A 16518-nucleotide genomic window follows, 5' to 3' on the forward strand; every position below is an offset into this window, starting at 1 on the left:
TGTTTCAACTCCAGTGTCAACTACAAGAAAGGGAAAGAAGGAAAGAAATCTATGTCCACGTCGCAAGTTGCACAGCCGTTATATAGATGATTCAAAGTGTGCCCTAAGTTACGAGAGGTTAAGACCGCGTAAGCATAGTTCAATTCCAAAAGGAATGTAGGAGAAACAGATTATCGGAATGGTTATATCAAGATAGTTCGATCAGAAAAAGGTAGAGGCCCATATGGAAAACTCAAGAAAGAAAGGTACTGTAAATTATATCTCGTGTTAACTAAGATTCGCCTGTATTAGTTATCATTATTCTAATACTGAACTGTTGAAGTGACCAAGAAAACAATACTAGGACTTTAGTATATGACAGAATATAATGAAAGTAAGCTTACTAATGTTAATATTATATGAGTAATTAAGTGTCCTGAGAATTTTGCATGTCTAATATATTGTATAAGAAAGTTTAAATGTCATAGTTATGTGCCAGTGCAGTAAATGGTTTAGTTAATCTACTTAAATTTGGAGTTAAATAGTGTGAATTAATCTTATATATCTGTGTCAAATGAATTTATGTGTTGGATGTGTATGGCGGCATGATCGTAATACCCATTACAGGATCATAGCTTAAATACTTATGATAAGCTAATCTCAGTTTGTAAATATTTAGTATAGCATTGAATTGAGTAATAACTAAAATTTGAATTGTACCATGTTAAGGAATTTAATAAACCTTTTGTCCAATGATAAAAGAGTTGTCTGAAATTGCTATCCAATGCACCACTTGAAAAATACGAACCTAATCACGCGGGATAAAAAAGTGTTAAGAAACGAGATAAAGTGTCACGACTGCAACATAGTTACACTTTCTGACATATTTTAGTTCATTCTCCTTGTTTTTGTATATAATATCTCAAACTAAATATCCCAAAAGGCGCAGCATAATACAAATATCAGGGATCCTAAGGGGAGAAATAACTTGAGTATTAGTAAATTTTTTGGTGATATCTCGAGCATAGATAATAGTAGAACATAGATGAGAGGAAATTACTAGTTAGAATAAAAATCATAAATTGGGATGCAACAAGATCCTCCAAAATGTTATAATTGCAACAAAGTTGGACATTATGCCAGGAATTGTTTCTATAACAAAGGAAACTACTCTAATAGCAGATGGAACTCAAAATTTGGATACATACCCCACAGAAGAAATAATAGAATTCAGAAACACCAAGCACCTAATGAAAGAATGATGAGAATTAGAGGAGATATCCTGGGCTCTAAATGTGACATCTTATTAGATACAGGATGCAATGCCTCTACCATTAGAATGGATTATTTCTTAACCCTGAAGAACAAATTATGGAAAAGCACTGCCAAGCTGAGAGAACCTGTAAGAATTAATACTCTCTCAGACTCAAGCTTCTTGGCATATGAGAAACTTCATGCAAAGATATACTTGCCAGAATTTGGACTATGTGTCTGGCAAGATTTGCTTGTTGTCCCTACTACATCCAACTTAAGCTCCCACATTATCTTGGGAACAAATTTCTTAGCAAAGTATCAATTCTCCTGTGATTTTTCTAAGCAGGAAGTATCTCTGATGAACAGGAAAAGATGTATCAGAAGAAGTAGAAATCATAAATATGATGGAACTAGACAACAGACAAAGCAGTTTAAATTGCCATATGAATTGGAACCATCTACTAAAGAAAAGTCATCTGTAAGTCAATTAACTAAAAAGGATGATGATATGAATTCTGATGTGTTTTATCAGACTGAAACACTACAAGATACTAATGAGCCATCACAATAACAAATATCCATGCAAAATTCAGATGTTGGCACTAATGATCAACAAATAGTTAAGGCAAATTTTGTAGTAAATTTTACTGCCTTAAGTAGTAAAATTAGAAATTTGGAAAGTCAGTGGAGATACAAAAGAATGAGTGATCACAGAAGAAGGACTAAAGAAACAAATTACCAAGATAATAGACAACTGAGGATAAAAGTTAATGACAGAGAACAGAACTTCTGTTCTGAAAGGACAATATCACATAAGTGTAGCAATCAAAATTCTCCTTATGATAAAAACAATAAGAACTCAAGTGGAGAGATCCAGAGAAGTAAATACATAGACTGTAATAGGAAATCGGTTTTCTCCGCTCGTGAGTCTAATGTGAAAAATTTTTCTTTAAAGAAAAATTTTTCAAAGGAAGAGTAAGTTATGTCGAGATTAGAGTAATTATTATTTCGTTCAGAATCCAACATGATCTTCCATCACAAAGGCTAGACTTGTAAATATTATTTAATGTAAACAACTTATTTTACAATTAATATTCATATAACTACTTTAATTTGGTCTAATATCCAATTATTTAATCAAAGATATATGTATTAATAATGAAAAGACTGTATTAAATATTATTAAGCTATTTTAATTATTACTATGTTAATATTATAAGAACTTGTATTTGATAATTTAACTGCGCATTAATTGAAATGTAAATATTCTCTATTTATTCCTATTTGTAGAAATTTAACATTATGTAATAGTTCAATTTTATCATGTTTTGTTTTGTTGTCATGGAGACGCATGTAAGTAAGCGAGCACGAGTTTTGGAACACCACGTGAGGAGAAGGTTTATTGAAAAGAGTTCTAGAAAGAAATCAAGAGAATAATTTAGGCGGGAAAGATGGATATCCAAAGGGAAGAATGATGAAAATATATAAGAGAGAGAGAGAGAGATTGGCATTAGGTTGGAATCGGAGCATTCGGGAATCACAGTGCGATAATAGCGAGTCGGCAAGTCACTCAAGCAGCTAAATAAAGTCTACTAGTTGAGAGGCAGTTAGCTAATAAGTTGTAGAATAACAATTATAGCTAGGGAAGACAGCTGAGTGACTACTAAATAGACTAGCAATACTTGAGTTGAGATATAATTTCAGCGCCGCCCTTTCAAGGACATACGGAACCTTGAAGCAAAGCACGAAGTTACTAGAGAATAGTAGAGGCTGTAAAGTTGAAGTTTACCGTTAGCTGTGTTTGGAATTACAATGCCTAAAGAATTAATTGAATGCCGGAGGAATGAACAACTGTGTATATAAAACCTAAAGTTAAGGAATTATTGTGTATTGTGACCGATGATTAATTCAGTTATTGCTTAGAAGAATTATTTTAATGAGTGCCGTTTACTGTTTAAAGTGTTTACAGTTATAACAAGTGTATAAGTAGATGAAGATAGAAGATTATCGGTAAGATTATTCCAACCATTAATATTTCTATACAGAGAAGTGTGCGAGTTTCATCCTAGAATTTCCTTATATTAACACTAACTATTGCGGAGGATTAACTGAAGTGTAAAATTAAAAGTGTTTGTGAAGAGGTGTGTTACTGCAAATTTTATTGTATTTGGAACTTAAGGAACTGCAAGAAGACTGTACTAGAGATAACAGATTTACCATTGTCTGAGTTTGTATGATTGTACTTATCAGAGAAGCTAAAATGTTTGTGATTTTAAAATTAATGTGTTTATGTTAATCAAAAGTTGTATTGTGCCTGAATCTCTTTTACTGCACCATTCATAAAATATACCAAAGCAGGTAAATTAAGTAAGATAAATATTCTCGGCCAGTATGTATAATAACAACATATAAAGGAGGGGTAGTTGAGAGTTGGTTTATCTTCAATTCTTGAACTAATTCAGATATAAAGTGGTGCAGTATTTAAATATAAATTTTCTTTATATTTGAATTAGAAATCAACTTACAACTTATCAATTAGTTAAGAACATCATAACAGTAATCATGTCGGATCCAAAATATAGATTGAGAAGAAGTAGGATCCAACAATAATGAACAAAAAAAATCAGAAAACAGAAATTAACTTTACTTAAATATTACTGTAAAAACTTTAGGAAAAGTTTCAAAAAGTAATTGCACTCAAATAGCACTTAACAACGTTAAGTTCTATTTTAAACAATACATATACTAGTATTGTTTAAAAAACCTCAGAGAATCACTTCTATCACAAGTTCACACATCCAGTAGGCAGATGTCACGACTTGCAGTGTTGCAAGCAGTGAAACGTCGACTTGTGGCGCCACCACAAAAGAAACTACTGCATTAAACTGCATAATTCAGATTACTAATACAAAACAATACAAGTTTGAAACAAAGTAAAATAAAGGGCAAAAAATAATTATTTAAAGAGATTTCAAAAACTAGAAACTGGTTAAGAATCACTGGTCTAGGAAATTCTTTAAAGATGGGTCCATGACTTCAGATTATATAGATGACATCCTCCTAATCTGGAGTCATGGACCTGAAATAGTCTAGAGCACTTCAAAAATTAAAGCAACATTTTAATTCATGGTTTTGGTAATTTTCTTAGAAGTCAGTAGTTTTAAAGACCAGTAATTTGAGCTCTATGTATTTAAATTGTTGTCAGTTGCATAGATATTTAAACACCCTTTTTTTTTTGTTCTTGTATTCATTGTAGCACATTAAAAGTAGTTCCACCTATAACTAATTTTATATGGCTGACATTTAATTCAAATGCCTAAGCATTTGAAAAGATTAAAAGATGAAGTAAAATACAAAAGAATATAAGTCATATCTTAGAGAGACGTCAGAAATACACAAATGTGAACAGATTTGTTTTAATTTATAACATGATATTTATAAAATAAGACCCAATATGTATAAAATTGAAGTGCAAGTTCAGATATCTAATTTCTAAATATTTTTAATTCAGAATTATGGATATATATAATGTGGAAAACAGATAATGAAAATGATAAAATTATAACAACAGAAGAATTAGAAATTAATATGAAAGGAAAATAAAATGAAAAATCAAAACTTAAGCTCAGAATTATATAAATATGTAGGAATCAGATTTAGACACTTATTTTTAAATAAAGTTTATTCAACAGGAAATCCACAAAAATAATGGAAAAAGGCAATAGAACAATTTCTTTCATAAAAAAAAACAGGAGACCCTAAAAATCATGGAGATATTCCTGAATTCCTGTTACAACATATTCTGAAGATTATTTCTGGAAACAGTTGTTTCAGTACAGATTCCCCCCCCCCCCCTTTCTGTCTGAAAAACTATATGCCAAAACCATATTAACATACAAAAAAGATAAAATACAAACAGAATTCTAAGAGCTATGATATGCATACATGAGGATAATGAAATACAGATATGACTGAACTCTGATCTATCATCATGGGGAGTTAGACAAGGATGTCCCACATCTGCTTCTATTTAATATATAATTAAATGAAATAATAAAATGGAACAAAAAACCGTCTAGGTATTATAGGTGAATTTAAAAACTTTTTTTTTGCTGATGACTGCAGGTTATCAGCAAATTCATTATCTAACAAACAGGCTAGACAGTGCTTAGTCCATCCACTAATAAAAATGTAAGATGGGTTTAGCACCTCTAGTTGGTGGGATTCACATCAAAAAAGTAGAATAAAGAAAATGACAGTGACAAACTATTTTCCAGATGAATGAAATTCTGGAACTTATTAGCAATTGCTAATTGTTAATTAATCAACAATCCCTTGGGGAAAAAAGTAGCCCTATGAAAATAACTGGTTCCTTTTTTTGTGAGTCAATAAGTGAGAGGAAGAATTTTTCAAAGGTCTTTAACATTGTGATAACACTGCCAATTAAGCTCAGTGATGAAATCTATATATGTTCAGCATATTAAATTCTTAAAACCAACTATATCAGTAATTCTGGATCCAAAACTAGAATATGATTTTTTATTATTATTAGGAGCCTGTGTAGCTCAGTAGAAGTGGCGTTTGCACTCTACGGTGCTTGACCGCACGACGAAAGGCGTTCGAATCTAGTCGCCGACTAGAGGAACTGTTTCTAAGCCTTTTCTCGACTGGTTCCAGATTTAGTCGATCTCTGGCATGGGCTAGTGGGTTTTTCCTCCCTTAAACTCAAGAAAATCAGCCGTCGAACCCACACTATTTTCAGACATTAAAAATATCGTGTTAGGGTTAGAGACCACCAGATGGCAGCACTTATTAGCTGCCTCTTCACTGTGTGCCGATTAATTAGTGATAGCCTTGGGCCAGCTATCTCTGATTGGCTAGGAGTGGAGATTCAACTGCCCACTCAGTCTCCAAAAGTTAGACAGGGCTTAAAAACAGCCTAGCCTACTCCCTATATGGGAACAAAAAGGCATTAGCTGATTTTTTTATTATTAGGATTTAGTTTCAAATAAGGAGCACAAGGGAGTTTAAGTACACCTGGATATATAATAATGCGATCTTATAATATTTGTTTATACTAAATATTCTTTTCTGTTAACAGTCTAATAATTTCCTTTCTAGTTGCTATATATGATTCTAAAGTAAAAGTATAATCAAGGCTACAAATCTGATTTATCCTAAATAACTAGTGTACAAAATATGACTGATGTCAACTTATATTTGCTGAATTAGCAATTTAAAAAAAAAAAAAAAGATTATGGGAAAGGGTTAAGTGTTCCAACATTACTTGCATACCAATCTGATTTAAGTTTCAGTACAGAAATACCGTGAGTAGACATATTACTAACTATTATAATAACGGAATTAACTCACGTCAATTATTCTTTATTCATAGAATTTTCACCTGAGTATCACAGGCATCATCAGTACAGGTACAAGGCTAATTAAACAATAATTGTTATATTCATAAAGCAAAGTAGCTAAGGTTAAATTTCCTAAATTTATTTAATCATTATTATTATTATTTTATTTTTTTATTATTTTGTTTTATTTATTTATTTATTTTTAATATATAGATATGTGTATACAATTATATGTTAAGAAAGATTTGCTGCTTTATAAAATACTATCTCCCACAAAGGGGAAAGACGTAGACCATCGGATCTGTTTAGGTTAGGGGAGTGAAGTTATGTTTCACATGTTTCTTTGTATAGCCGTTCCATTAGGAACCAACTTCTGTGAATGACTTTTGTCTTGTTCCACTTAATTTTGTCTGGTGTTGATGGCATGTTCTGCAATTCCAGACTGTTTGGGTCCAAGGTACTGGATGTACGACTGGTGTTCTTCTAACCTAAACAGATTAGAAGAGCTTGTCCTTTAGAGACATTAGGAAAGTGGAGATTTTTCTGACTGGTCGAAAAGCCACACAGATATTTAGTGGTTTTAGCACCTTAGCTATGCGTTCACTAACCCCTTGTACATAGGGGATAGGTATACGTGTAGGTTCTTCTGTACTTGAATTGATGCTGGAGCATGACTACTTAAAGCTCTTTTTATGAAAGACTTCCTTCTCATAGCCATTGGATATGAAGGAGGAATTAATATACTGTAATTCCTTTTGTAAAAGTTCTTCTGAAGAACAAAAGGAGTGGGCACTATGAACTAGTGTTTTTATATTACCTGCCTTTTGGCTGGGATGGTGATGTGATTCAGCATGGATGTAATGGCCTGTATGAGTCTCTTTCCTATAGACTGTGAATTGTAGATAACCATCTGGTTTGCGAAGAATCAAGAGGTCTAGAAATGCTAACTGCTTATTTACTTCTATTTCTAGGGTGAACTGGATCCTTGGATGAAGTACATTAATTTTTGAGAGAAACAGTTGTTCTTCTGAGGTGCCCATATGGCAAAAATGTCGTCCACATATCTGAACCAAATGTTAGATGGGTGTAATGTTGTCAAAGATACGCTGTTCGAAATGCTTGATGAAGTAGTTGGCAATAGCAGGAGATATTGGATTACCCATTGCTGTCCTTTTGATTTGTTGTTATGACTGGTTTTTGAAGGGAAAATAACCGGACTTTATTACAAATTCAAATAATTTGACAATGTTCTGGAGGAAATTCTTGGTGTAGTAATTCTATGCTGTCTGCCAACGGAACATTCGTAAATAGCAAAACAACATCTAGACTAATCATAATCTCCGAATCGTCTAGATGAAGATCGGAAATTTTATTTCTGAAGTCCACAGAATTTTTTATATATGTAGCAATTCTTCTAGTTGAAGAAGTGAGTAAATTTGACAGAAATTTTGATATTTTGTAAGTGGGACAACCTACACAGTCTACAACCAGTCTAAATGGAAATCGGCTTATGTACTTTTGGAAGACCATATAATCTTGGTAAGCGCCCTGAAGGAGGTCTCTAGTGTTTTCTTTTTATTTTCATCCCATATCGATATTTTTTCTATAATGGCATTAAGCTTTTTTATTTGACTACCGGTAGGATCTGAAGTGAGGGGGGCCTATAAGCCAAATAGTCGTGGAGTAACAGTGATATTTTTCTCTCGTATTCTCTTCTGTCTTGGATGACTACAGCCTTCCCTTTGTCAGCTTTCGTAATAATTAGGTTCTTGTTATTTTTTAGCGAATTCAGTGCTTTTTGTCCAGCATACGATAGGTTCAGCCACGGAGGCTTGGCATTAAAAAGAATTTTTGCACACTCAAATCTTGTGCTGTTAGCTGTTTTTTGGGATATGGATCGAATACCTCTGTCTATACAATGGAAAAAGTCTATTATGGGTATTTTATTCAGAGCAATGGCAAAATTATGCCCTTTTGACAGAACGAAACATTTGCTGTCTGTCAGTGGGCGGCCTGATACGTTGATTACTACTCTATTTGTATCAATGACAGTATTGCTAGATTTGGGGTGGCTCACCAGTGAATCAGACTTGCGTTTCAATCTATCATGGGAAACATTAAAATTTTCAGTCTCTAATACTGGTTCTATAGCATTCTTGATATCTATTATTATTTCTTTGTTCAGAAGGGCAAGAGATTTCTTTGCTTCTTGTAGCTGACAATTTAACAGTGACCTACTGGCTTTTAAATAAATCTGATGGGCTCTTTGAGACTTAAAAATTTCTTTTTTTTTAGGAATAACCTGAGCCAACTTGCATCGCTTTAGGAATATTATTTTGTTAATGCAATTCGCCTTCTTAACTAATACTTTACCGCACCTGGCACATCGTTTGGAAATAGACTCTCTGTGAAGTCTCGATATAAGTTTCAGCAAGGAAATACCGTGAGTAGACATATTACTAACTATTATAATAACGGAATTAACTCACGTCAATTATTCTTTATTTGTAGAATTTTCACCTGAGTATCACAGGCATCATCAGTACAGGTACAAGGCTAATTAAACAATAACTGTTATATTCACAAAGCGCCACCTAAGTAGATAAGTTTAAATTTCCTAAATTTATTTAATTATTTTTTATTTATTTTTTTAATATATATATATATGTGTATACAATTATATGTTAGGAAAGATTTGCTGCTTTATAAAGTACTATCTCCCACAAGAGGGAAAGATACTTAGACCATCGGATCTGTTTAAGTTAGGGGAGTGAAGTAATGTTTCACATGTTTCTTTGTATAGCCATTCCATTAGGAACCGACTTTTGTGAATGACTTTTGTCTTGTTCCACTTAACTCTATACTCTTCTTTACTCTTCAAGTACAGAAGAACCTACACATATACCTATCCCCTATGTACAAGGGGTTAGTGAATGCATAGCTAAGGTGCTAAAAACCACTAAATATCTGTGTGGCTTTTCGACCCATCAGAAAAATCTCTACTTTCCTCATGTCTCCAAAGGACAAGCTCCCACATCTCAGCTATCCAGGTGTCTACCAAATTCCCTGCTCGTGTGGATTATCATATTTTGGACAAACAGGAAGGTCTGCTCAGGTCCAGTTAGAAGAACACCAGTCGTACATCCAGTACCTTGAACCCGAACAGTCTGAAATTACAGAACATGCCATCAACACCAGACATAGAGTTAAGTGGAACAAGACAAAAGTCGGTTCCTAATGGAACGGCTATACAAAGAAACATGTGAAACATTACTTCACTCCCCTAACCTAAACAGATCCGATGGTCTACGTCTTTTCCCCCTTGTGGGAGATGGTACTTTATAAAGCAGCAAATCTTTCCTAACATATAATTGTATACACACACACACACATATATATATTAAAAATAAATAAATAAATAAAAAAATAACAATAATAATAATTATGATAATTGAATAATTAAATAATTATTATTTAATAATTAAATAACTAAATAATTAAAATAAAATAAAAAATAAATTATCCTTAGCTACTTAGGTGGTGCTTTGTGAATATAACAGTTATTGTTTAATTAGTATTGTACCTGTACTGGTGATGCCTGTGATACTCGGTGAAAATTCTACAAATAAAGAATAATTGACGTGAGTTAATTCCATTATTATAATAGTTAGTAAAACCAATCTGGTTATCCTAACTTTCACCATTTGGTCGTGTTTTTAATAAAATAGGTGTGTGTGTGCATGCGCGCGCGTGTATATTTTTCAATATTATGAGATGTTCATATTGTAATCAATTTTTTTAAAAAAGTTATATACATTAAAAAAAGTATAAATTTTTTCCATTGCTAAAATAAGGATAATTGCCTTCTATTAGCAAAAATAAAGAAAAAAGATAATATTCTGCATGTAAACAGATTATTTAAAGCTTGTTTATTCATTATTCGGTAACTGACTTTATTTTAACAAATATTTGCTGATATATGTATGTACAGTCAAATTTTTTTTTGGGGTGCTTAAGGGTCAAAGCTGTATAACTGAGAGGAGACCTCCACATAGCCTTTAAAGGAATGCGGAGAACCGACCAGGGCTTCTGACCTAATGTCCAATCCTCACCTTCTCGTGGTGCACCCTGTTGGGTATCTACTTTGATACTGAACGAACGAGGATGGGCTGGCAATTTGGGATTTAGCCGACCAAATTGTATTCTTATTGGTTAAACCAAAATAAAAAATGATGGTACAACATGACAAAATTTCATGCCGGCTGGGGCGTCGCCCGGTTAAACAAGGCCCCCGTTGTTTTCGCCAGGGAACCAGGGCGAACAGCGAAAAGTCAGCTACTGGAACAAATCTGGAAACAAACCCCGACTCAACATCACCAGAGTTAAAGATCGGTACTATCAATGTAAGAAGCCTGAATGGCAAAGAAATGGAGCTAGCTGAGGAATTAGATAAGTACCAGATCGACATAATAGGGGTGACTGAAACAAAAAAGACCAAAACTGGTGAGATCTTTCTGAGCAATAAATACAAAATGTTATATTCAGGCAATGACAATCAAGGAAAAGAAGGAGTAGCCATAGTATTCAACACAAAATACGAGGCTAATCTTCTTGAATGGCAGTCAGTCTCAAGTAGAGTAATGTGGGCAAATATGAGAATGGGGAACTGGACAATGAGACTTATTTGTGCCTATGGTCCCACAGAAGGTTCTACTAAGGTAGAAGTGGAGGAATTTTTTGAGGCTTTAGAAAAAGCAACTGACACAATGAAAAAGGAAAAGTTGATCCTTGTTGGGGATCTAAATAGTAGAGTAGGAAATGATTGTGAGACATACAAAAATATTTTGGGAAAATTTGGAGAAAAGAGCAAAGCTAATAATAATGGCAAATATCTGTTGGATTTCTGCTCAGGACATGGACTGGTTATTACTAACACCATGTTCCAACATAAAAATGTGCACAAATTCACATGGAGAGAAGAGGCTAGGAATAAGAAAAGTCTCATTGACTATGTTATTGTTGATAGTGATGTTTTCTCCCTGGTGCAGGACACCAGAGTGTACAGAGGATTTGAAATTGGAAGTGATCACTATTTAGTCTTGAGCAGGATAAAATTGAATTTCATATTGAAAAGAATAACATGTAAGAAAGTTTTAAAGCGAATAAAAGTTGAGCAGCTCTCAGATGTGAACTGTAGACTAAAATACAGAAATATTATTGAAAAGAAAATGAAAGAGTTTGAGAACAGGAATCAAGCCTTGGAGATTCAGTGGCAAACTCTGAAGGAAACATTGATTGATTCTGCCAGAGAGGCATGTGGTGAGGTTGTGTGCAAGGATAAAAAAATCAGAACTCCCTGGTGGACACAGGAAGTTAAAGAGGCAGTGAAGGAAAAGAAGAAAGCATATCAAAAGTTCCTGGCAAATAAGTCAGCTTTTACTCTTACAGAATACAGAGACAAATGTAAGAAAGCTAAACAGTGTGTAAAACTAGCTAAACAAAAGTCATGGGAGGACTTTGGCAAGAATATAGAAAATAAATATCAAGAAGGTGGCAAAATATTCTGGAGGTTGTTGAAGAAGCTTAGGAATGGAGGAAAGAGTGCTGTAAAAGGAATTAGAGATGATAAAGGTGAAATGAAAACAGGAGAAAAAGATATCCTTGAAGTATGGAGTAATTACTTTGAAAAACTGCTAAATGAAACAAGTAGTGATGACAGCACAGTGATAAAAAACACTGACCAGGCATGCAGTCAGGAATACATATCCATACTTGAAGTAGAAAAAGCCATCAAAGGCTTGAAATGTGGAAAGGCAGCAGGAGTAGATGATATTCGACCAGAAATGCTGAAGTATGGTGGTATAAGAGTCTTACAGTGGCTGCACTGCATAGTTCAGAAAGCCTGGACAGAGGGACGAATTCCCGATGATTGGAGTAGAGCTCTCATAGTACCCATATATAAAAAGGGAAATAAAACTGAATGTGAGAATTACAGAGGTATTTCCCTACTGAGTGTTCCTGGCAAGATCTATGCAAGTATACTTGAGAAACGGTTGAGAAGAATTGTGGAAGAAAAGCTTGGTGAAGAACAAGCTGGATTCAGGCCAAATAGAGGCTGTCAGGATCAGATCTTCACTTTACGACAAATAGTCGAGAAAGCATGGGAATATAACAAAGATCTGTATTTAAGTTTTGTCGATTTGGAAAAGGCATATGACAAGGTCCCAAGAGAGAAGCTATTCAATACGCTGCAGTTATATGGTGTCAATGGGGCATTATATCAAGCAATACTTAGTCTTTATTTGAGTTGTGAGTCAGCAGTTAGAATTGAAGGAAGTACAGGAAGATGGTTTAATGTTAAATCTGGTGTGAGACAAGGATGTACATTATCCCCTCTGTTATTCATTATCTATATGGATCACATTATGAAGGAATGTGGTATTAAACCTGATATCAAAATTGGAGATGTTAATGTCAGCTCTTTGCTTTATGCGGATGATGTTATACTTCTAAATAAATCCGCTACAAGTCTGCAAGATTCTCTGACTAAATTGAATAGCTGTTGTAATAGATATGGTATGAAGGTCAGCAATAAAAAGACAAAGACAATGAAAATAGGCAGAATCATTGAAAATGTCAACTGTGTTGTGAATGGAGAACCGGTGGAACAAGTAAAACATTTCAGCTACTTAGGCACAATTTTTACTGAAGATGGTAAACTAAATATAGAAATAGACAACAGAATCAGCAAAGCTGGTATCGTGGGAAGTCAATTGAATAAATTCATATGGAATAAGAAAGAAATTAGTCGGAACACTAAATTAGCTGTATACAAGACTGTGTTCAAACCAATTTTAACCTATGGATCTGAGAGCTGGGTCAGAAGTAAAACACTTGACCAAAGACTAGAGACCGCAGATATGAGAGTCCTGAGAAAGATTAGAGGCGTGAACAGATGGCATCAATGGCAATATCATATTAAAAATGAGGATATTAGGAAAGAACTTCACATTGTGAGCATCCAGGAATGCGTTAGCAGAGCTAATCTCAGATGGTATGGTCACTTAAATAGAATGGGAGAGGAAAGATTAGCAAAACAAGTGTTCTCTGCCAGGTTGGCAGGAAAACGACCCAGAGGAAGACCAAGATATAGGTGGATTGATACGGTACAAAGTGCCTTAGACGATAGAAATATAAGATCTGATAATGTTGGAGTCTTGACAAGTAACAGACTGATTTGGAGGAAAATTGTAGATAGGAAGTTAGTGATGATGTAATTTTTTCATGTAGTACTGTCATATCCTGTACACCCCTTGAGGGTACAAGGCAGGAATTTGATGATGATGACAGTCAAATTTTTTTTGGAAAAAAGAAAAGATTAAAGAATGTTTTAATGCTTGGTGTACCTAAATAAAAATTAATAACTGTTTTATCTAATAACAAAAGAAGAACCATCTGTTCAACTCACAAGAACCATCATTCCACCTTCAAATTCTATCTCTTCAGTTTTGCGTAGTAATTCAAGTGATTTCTCCATACCAATTTTTCTTACTATGTCATCTGCAAAGAAAGCAATTTACCTCAATGTACATTAACGTTATTGGTGAAGTTAATTATTAATAGTATATGCTAAATATTTGTTAAATTTCTAAATACTACCACATTTGTTAAAAAAATATGCATATCAAAACTGCATTAAACTTGATTTGGGTATAAAGTTCAGCAAACATGTTAAACAATAAGACAATTAAGGCCAATGGGTTCACCACAGCTACATAAATATAACATTAAAAATGATTCTGATAAAATAAATTGTTATTGCATCACAAAACCATAAAAAAAGTCCTACTAAACATGAAGCCTAGATGGGCCCTATTATGTGAAATGTCAATACCCAAATTTTTAAAAGTTAGAACAGAAATAAATGTAACGGATAAATCAGAAAGAATGCATTCTAATACTAAACATCAAATTTTTACTCAAAATTAAAATGTTACAAATAATACAACCATTCACATCATTACTCATCTGATAAGTCATTAGCTTCATAAAATATTAGTTCATATATTCTCCCAAAGTGGCATTTAGTGCCAGTCAAACACTGTTAAGATTTAAATGCAGTTGACTCTGACTATAGTAAACTCTTTCCAGAGGAATAGTTTGTTATAGTTACATCTCCTTTAGCAAAGCTATCATGGCATGGCACTCGAACAGAGCCTTAGTCTGTTACCGCAAGTGACTTCAGTACTAATGTAGTTTTTGAGTGTTCGCTAATATGACAAGTTCTTACTTCTAGACTCTTCTGAAGAAACTTGGAATAAATCAATCCAACTATATCTTGGTCTTCATGCTATTTTTGCTTCAAACTGCTAATCTATTAATTCTAACCTATTATATCCTGTCCTGTTTATGTAATTTTATTATCTTAGATTAGCTTTGCTCACATTTACTGCTAAGTATTAAGAGGGGAAAAACATTTTTTAATCAGCAATTTACTAGAGTACTCTGCTCTATGAATACTTCATTCACCAATCCTTGCCTGTACTTGTCTGTAAAATAATTGTACAGACCTAGATTAACAAATCAAGGTCAGATAACTGATCAAGCTTGTAGAAGTTTAACTGTTCTCTTCACAGTTCCTTTCCTCTAAAATTTCATTTACTTAGATTTCACAAAGGCATTAAATCAAATTGGTAAAATAGTTTCTTAAAATCAGATGTGTGTATACATACACAAAGATTAATGCTTTACAGTAAATACAATGATAAATATTATAAGCACACAATTATTAAACAAATTATTAAGAAATTAATAATTTATATAATAATTAAATTATATAATTAATGACAAATATTATATTTATGAATAATGGAATTATTTTAAAATAAGAATTAAGGAATTCAAGGTTCCTAAATAGTATTTGTTATCTCATTTCTAAGTTTGGAGCTGTAGGTAAAATGTGTGACAGATGAAACACTAAGGGCATTCCAACACTCAAATTAATCCTCTCATGTAAGATTTTCCTGAGCTACCATAATCTCTCGATTATCCAGTCACTCATCCAGCAAATTAATCACTATCTAAGTGATCTCGTCCCCTCTGATGGGTTGGCTTGGAGGAACAGCTATAAAACTAATTTTATTTAACTACAGTGTCTCCAAGCTAGTGTATTCAAGGACTGGCTTGGAGACAGTGGTTAAAAAAGGGAGGGGTCACAACACAGCAGTTAAGAAACTGCTGGATTGGGAGACTGGATATGGACTAGTTCAAATTCTGGCCAAGGCAACAAAGATCATGAGACAAGGACATTTGTGTTAATTGTATGCTCCTTGGCCAGTTCTTCACTTCTGAGGGGGGTAAAAACATCAGTTCGCATCTGTATGAGACTGGTTAATCAAGAAATTACTGTAGTAGGCATATCTATTAGCGATGGTGCAATACATAAAAGTCAATAATACAGCCTACTTACTTGAGAAGTAGAAGTAACATCACAATGGAAAGTGAAAGAGATGCCTCAAACGACAGAAAAATAGGGTAATGACGATGATTAGCGAAACATGGTATAAAATGATCGACGTAACTTCAAATTGATGGGTAGTGGGGTACACCTGTATTTATAAAGGACTTGTTACTTAAAAACCAGTTAAGATGAAATAAACATTGTAGGCATAGGATAGCTTATAACATAATATATGGATCCTTCTTTAACTTTTATTTATAAATTGAAATATTTTCAGCAACTTCTAAATTAAATTTTATTCAAAGTCAATAAATAATATTTCTAAATTTTTGGAACCCCAAAAATTTGGACTTACTGCCTTGCATCAGTTACTTTATTCCTATGGCTGGCTCTGTTACTAAAACTTACAGCAAGCATATGAAACATAAAAATGTCTGCCAATGCCTTTATCTGAAATTTTAT

General features: G+C 33.4%; 1 protein-coding gene across 3 annotated transcripts in view; it reads right to left on the bottom strand.

Moving 5' to 3' along the window:
* The window catches only part of Phax (phosphorylated adaptor for RNA export), a 117287-nt gene that overhangs the window by 27369 nt on the left and 73400 nt on the right, over window positions 1-16518 (bottom strand). For all 3 annotated transcript variants that reach the window (XM_090401393.1, XM_090401392.1, XM_090401391.1), the window contains exon 3: window positions 14065-14156. In XM_090401393.1, the coding sequence (XP_090257519.1) occupies window positions 14065-14156 (92 nt within the window). The remainder of the gene's footprint in view (window positions 1-14064; window positions 14157-16518) is intronic.

Source organism: Typopeltis vanoorti, chromosome 12 (genome assembly GCF_054136105.1).
Source record: "Typopeltis vanoorti isolate ZY-2024b chromosome 12, IOZ_Tvanoo_1.0, whole genome shotgun sequence".
Classification (NCBI taxonomy): domain Eukaryota; kingdom Metazoa; phylum Arthropoda; class Arachnida; order Uropygi; family Thelyphonidae; genus Typopeltis; species Typopeltis vanoorti.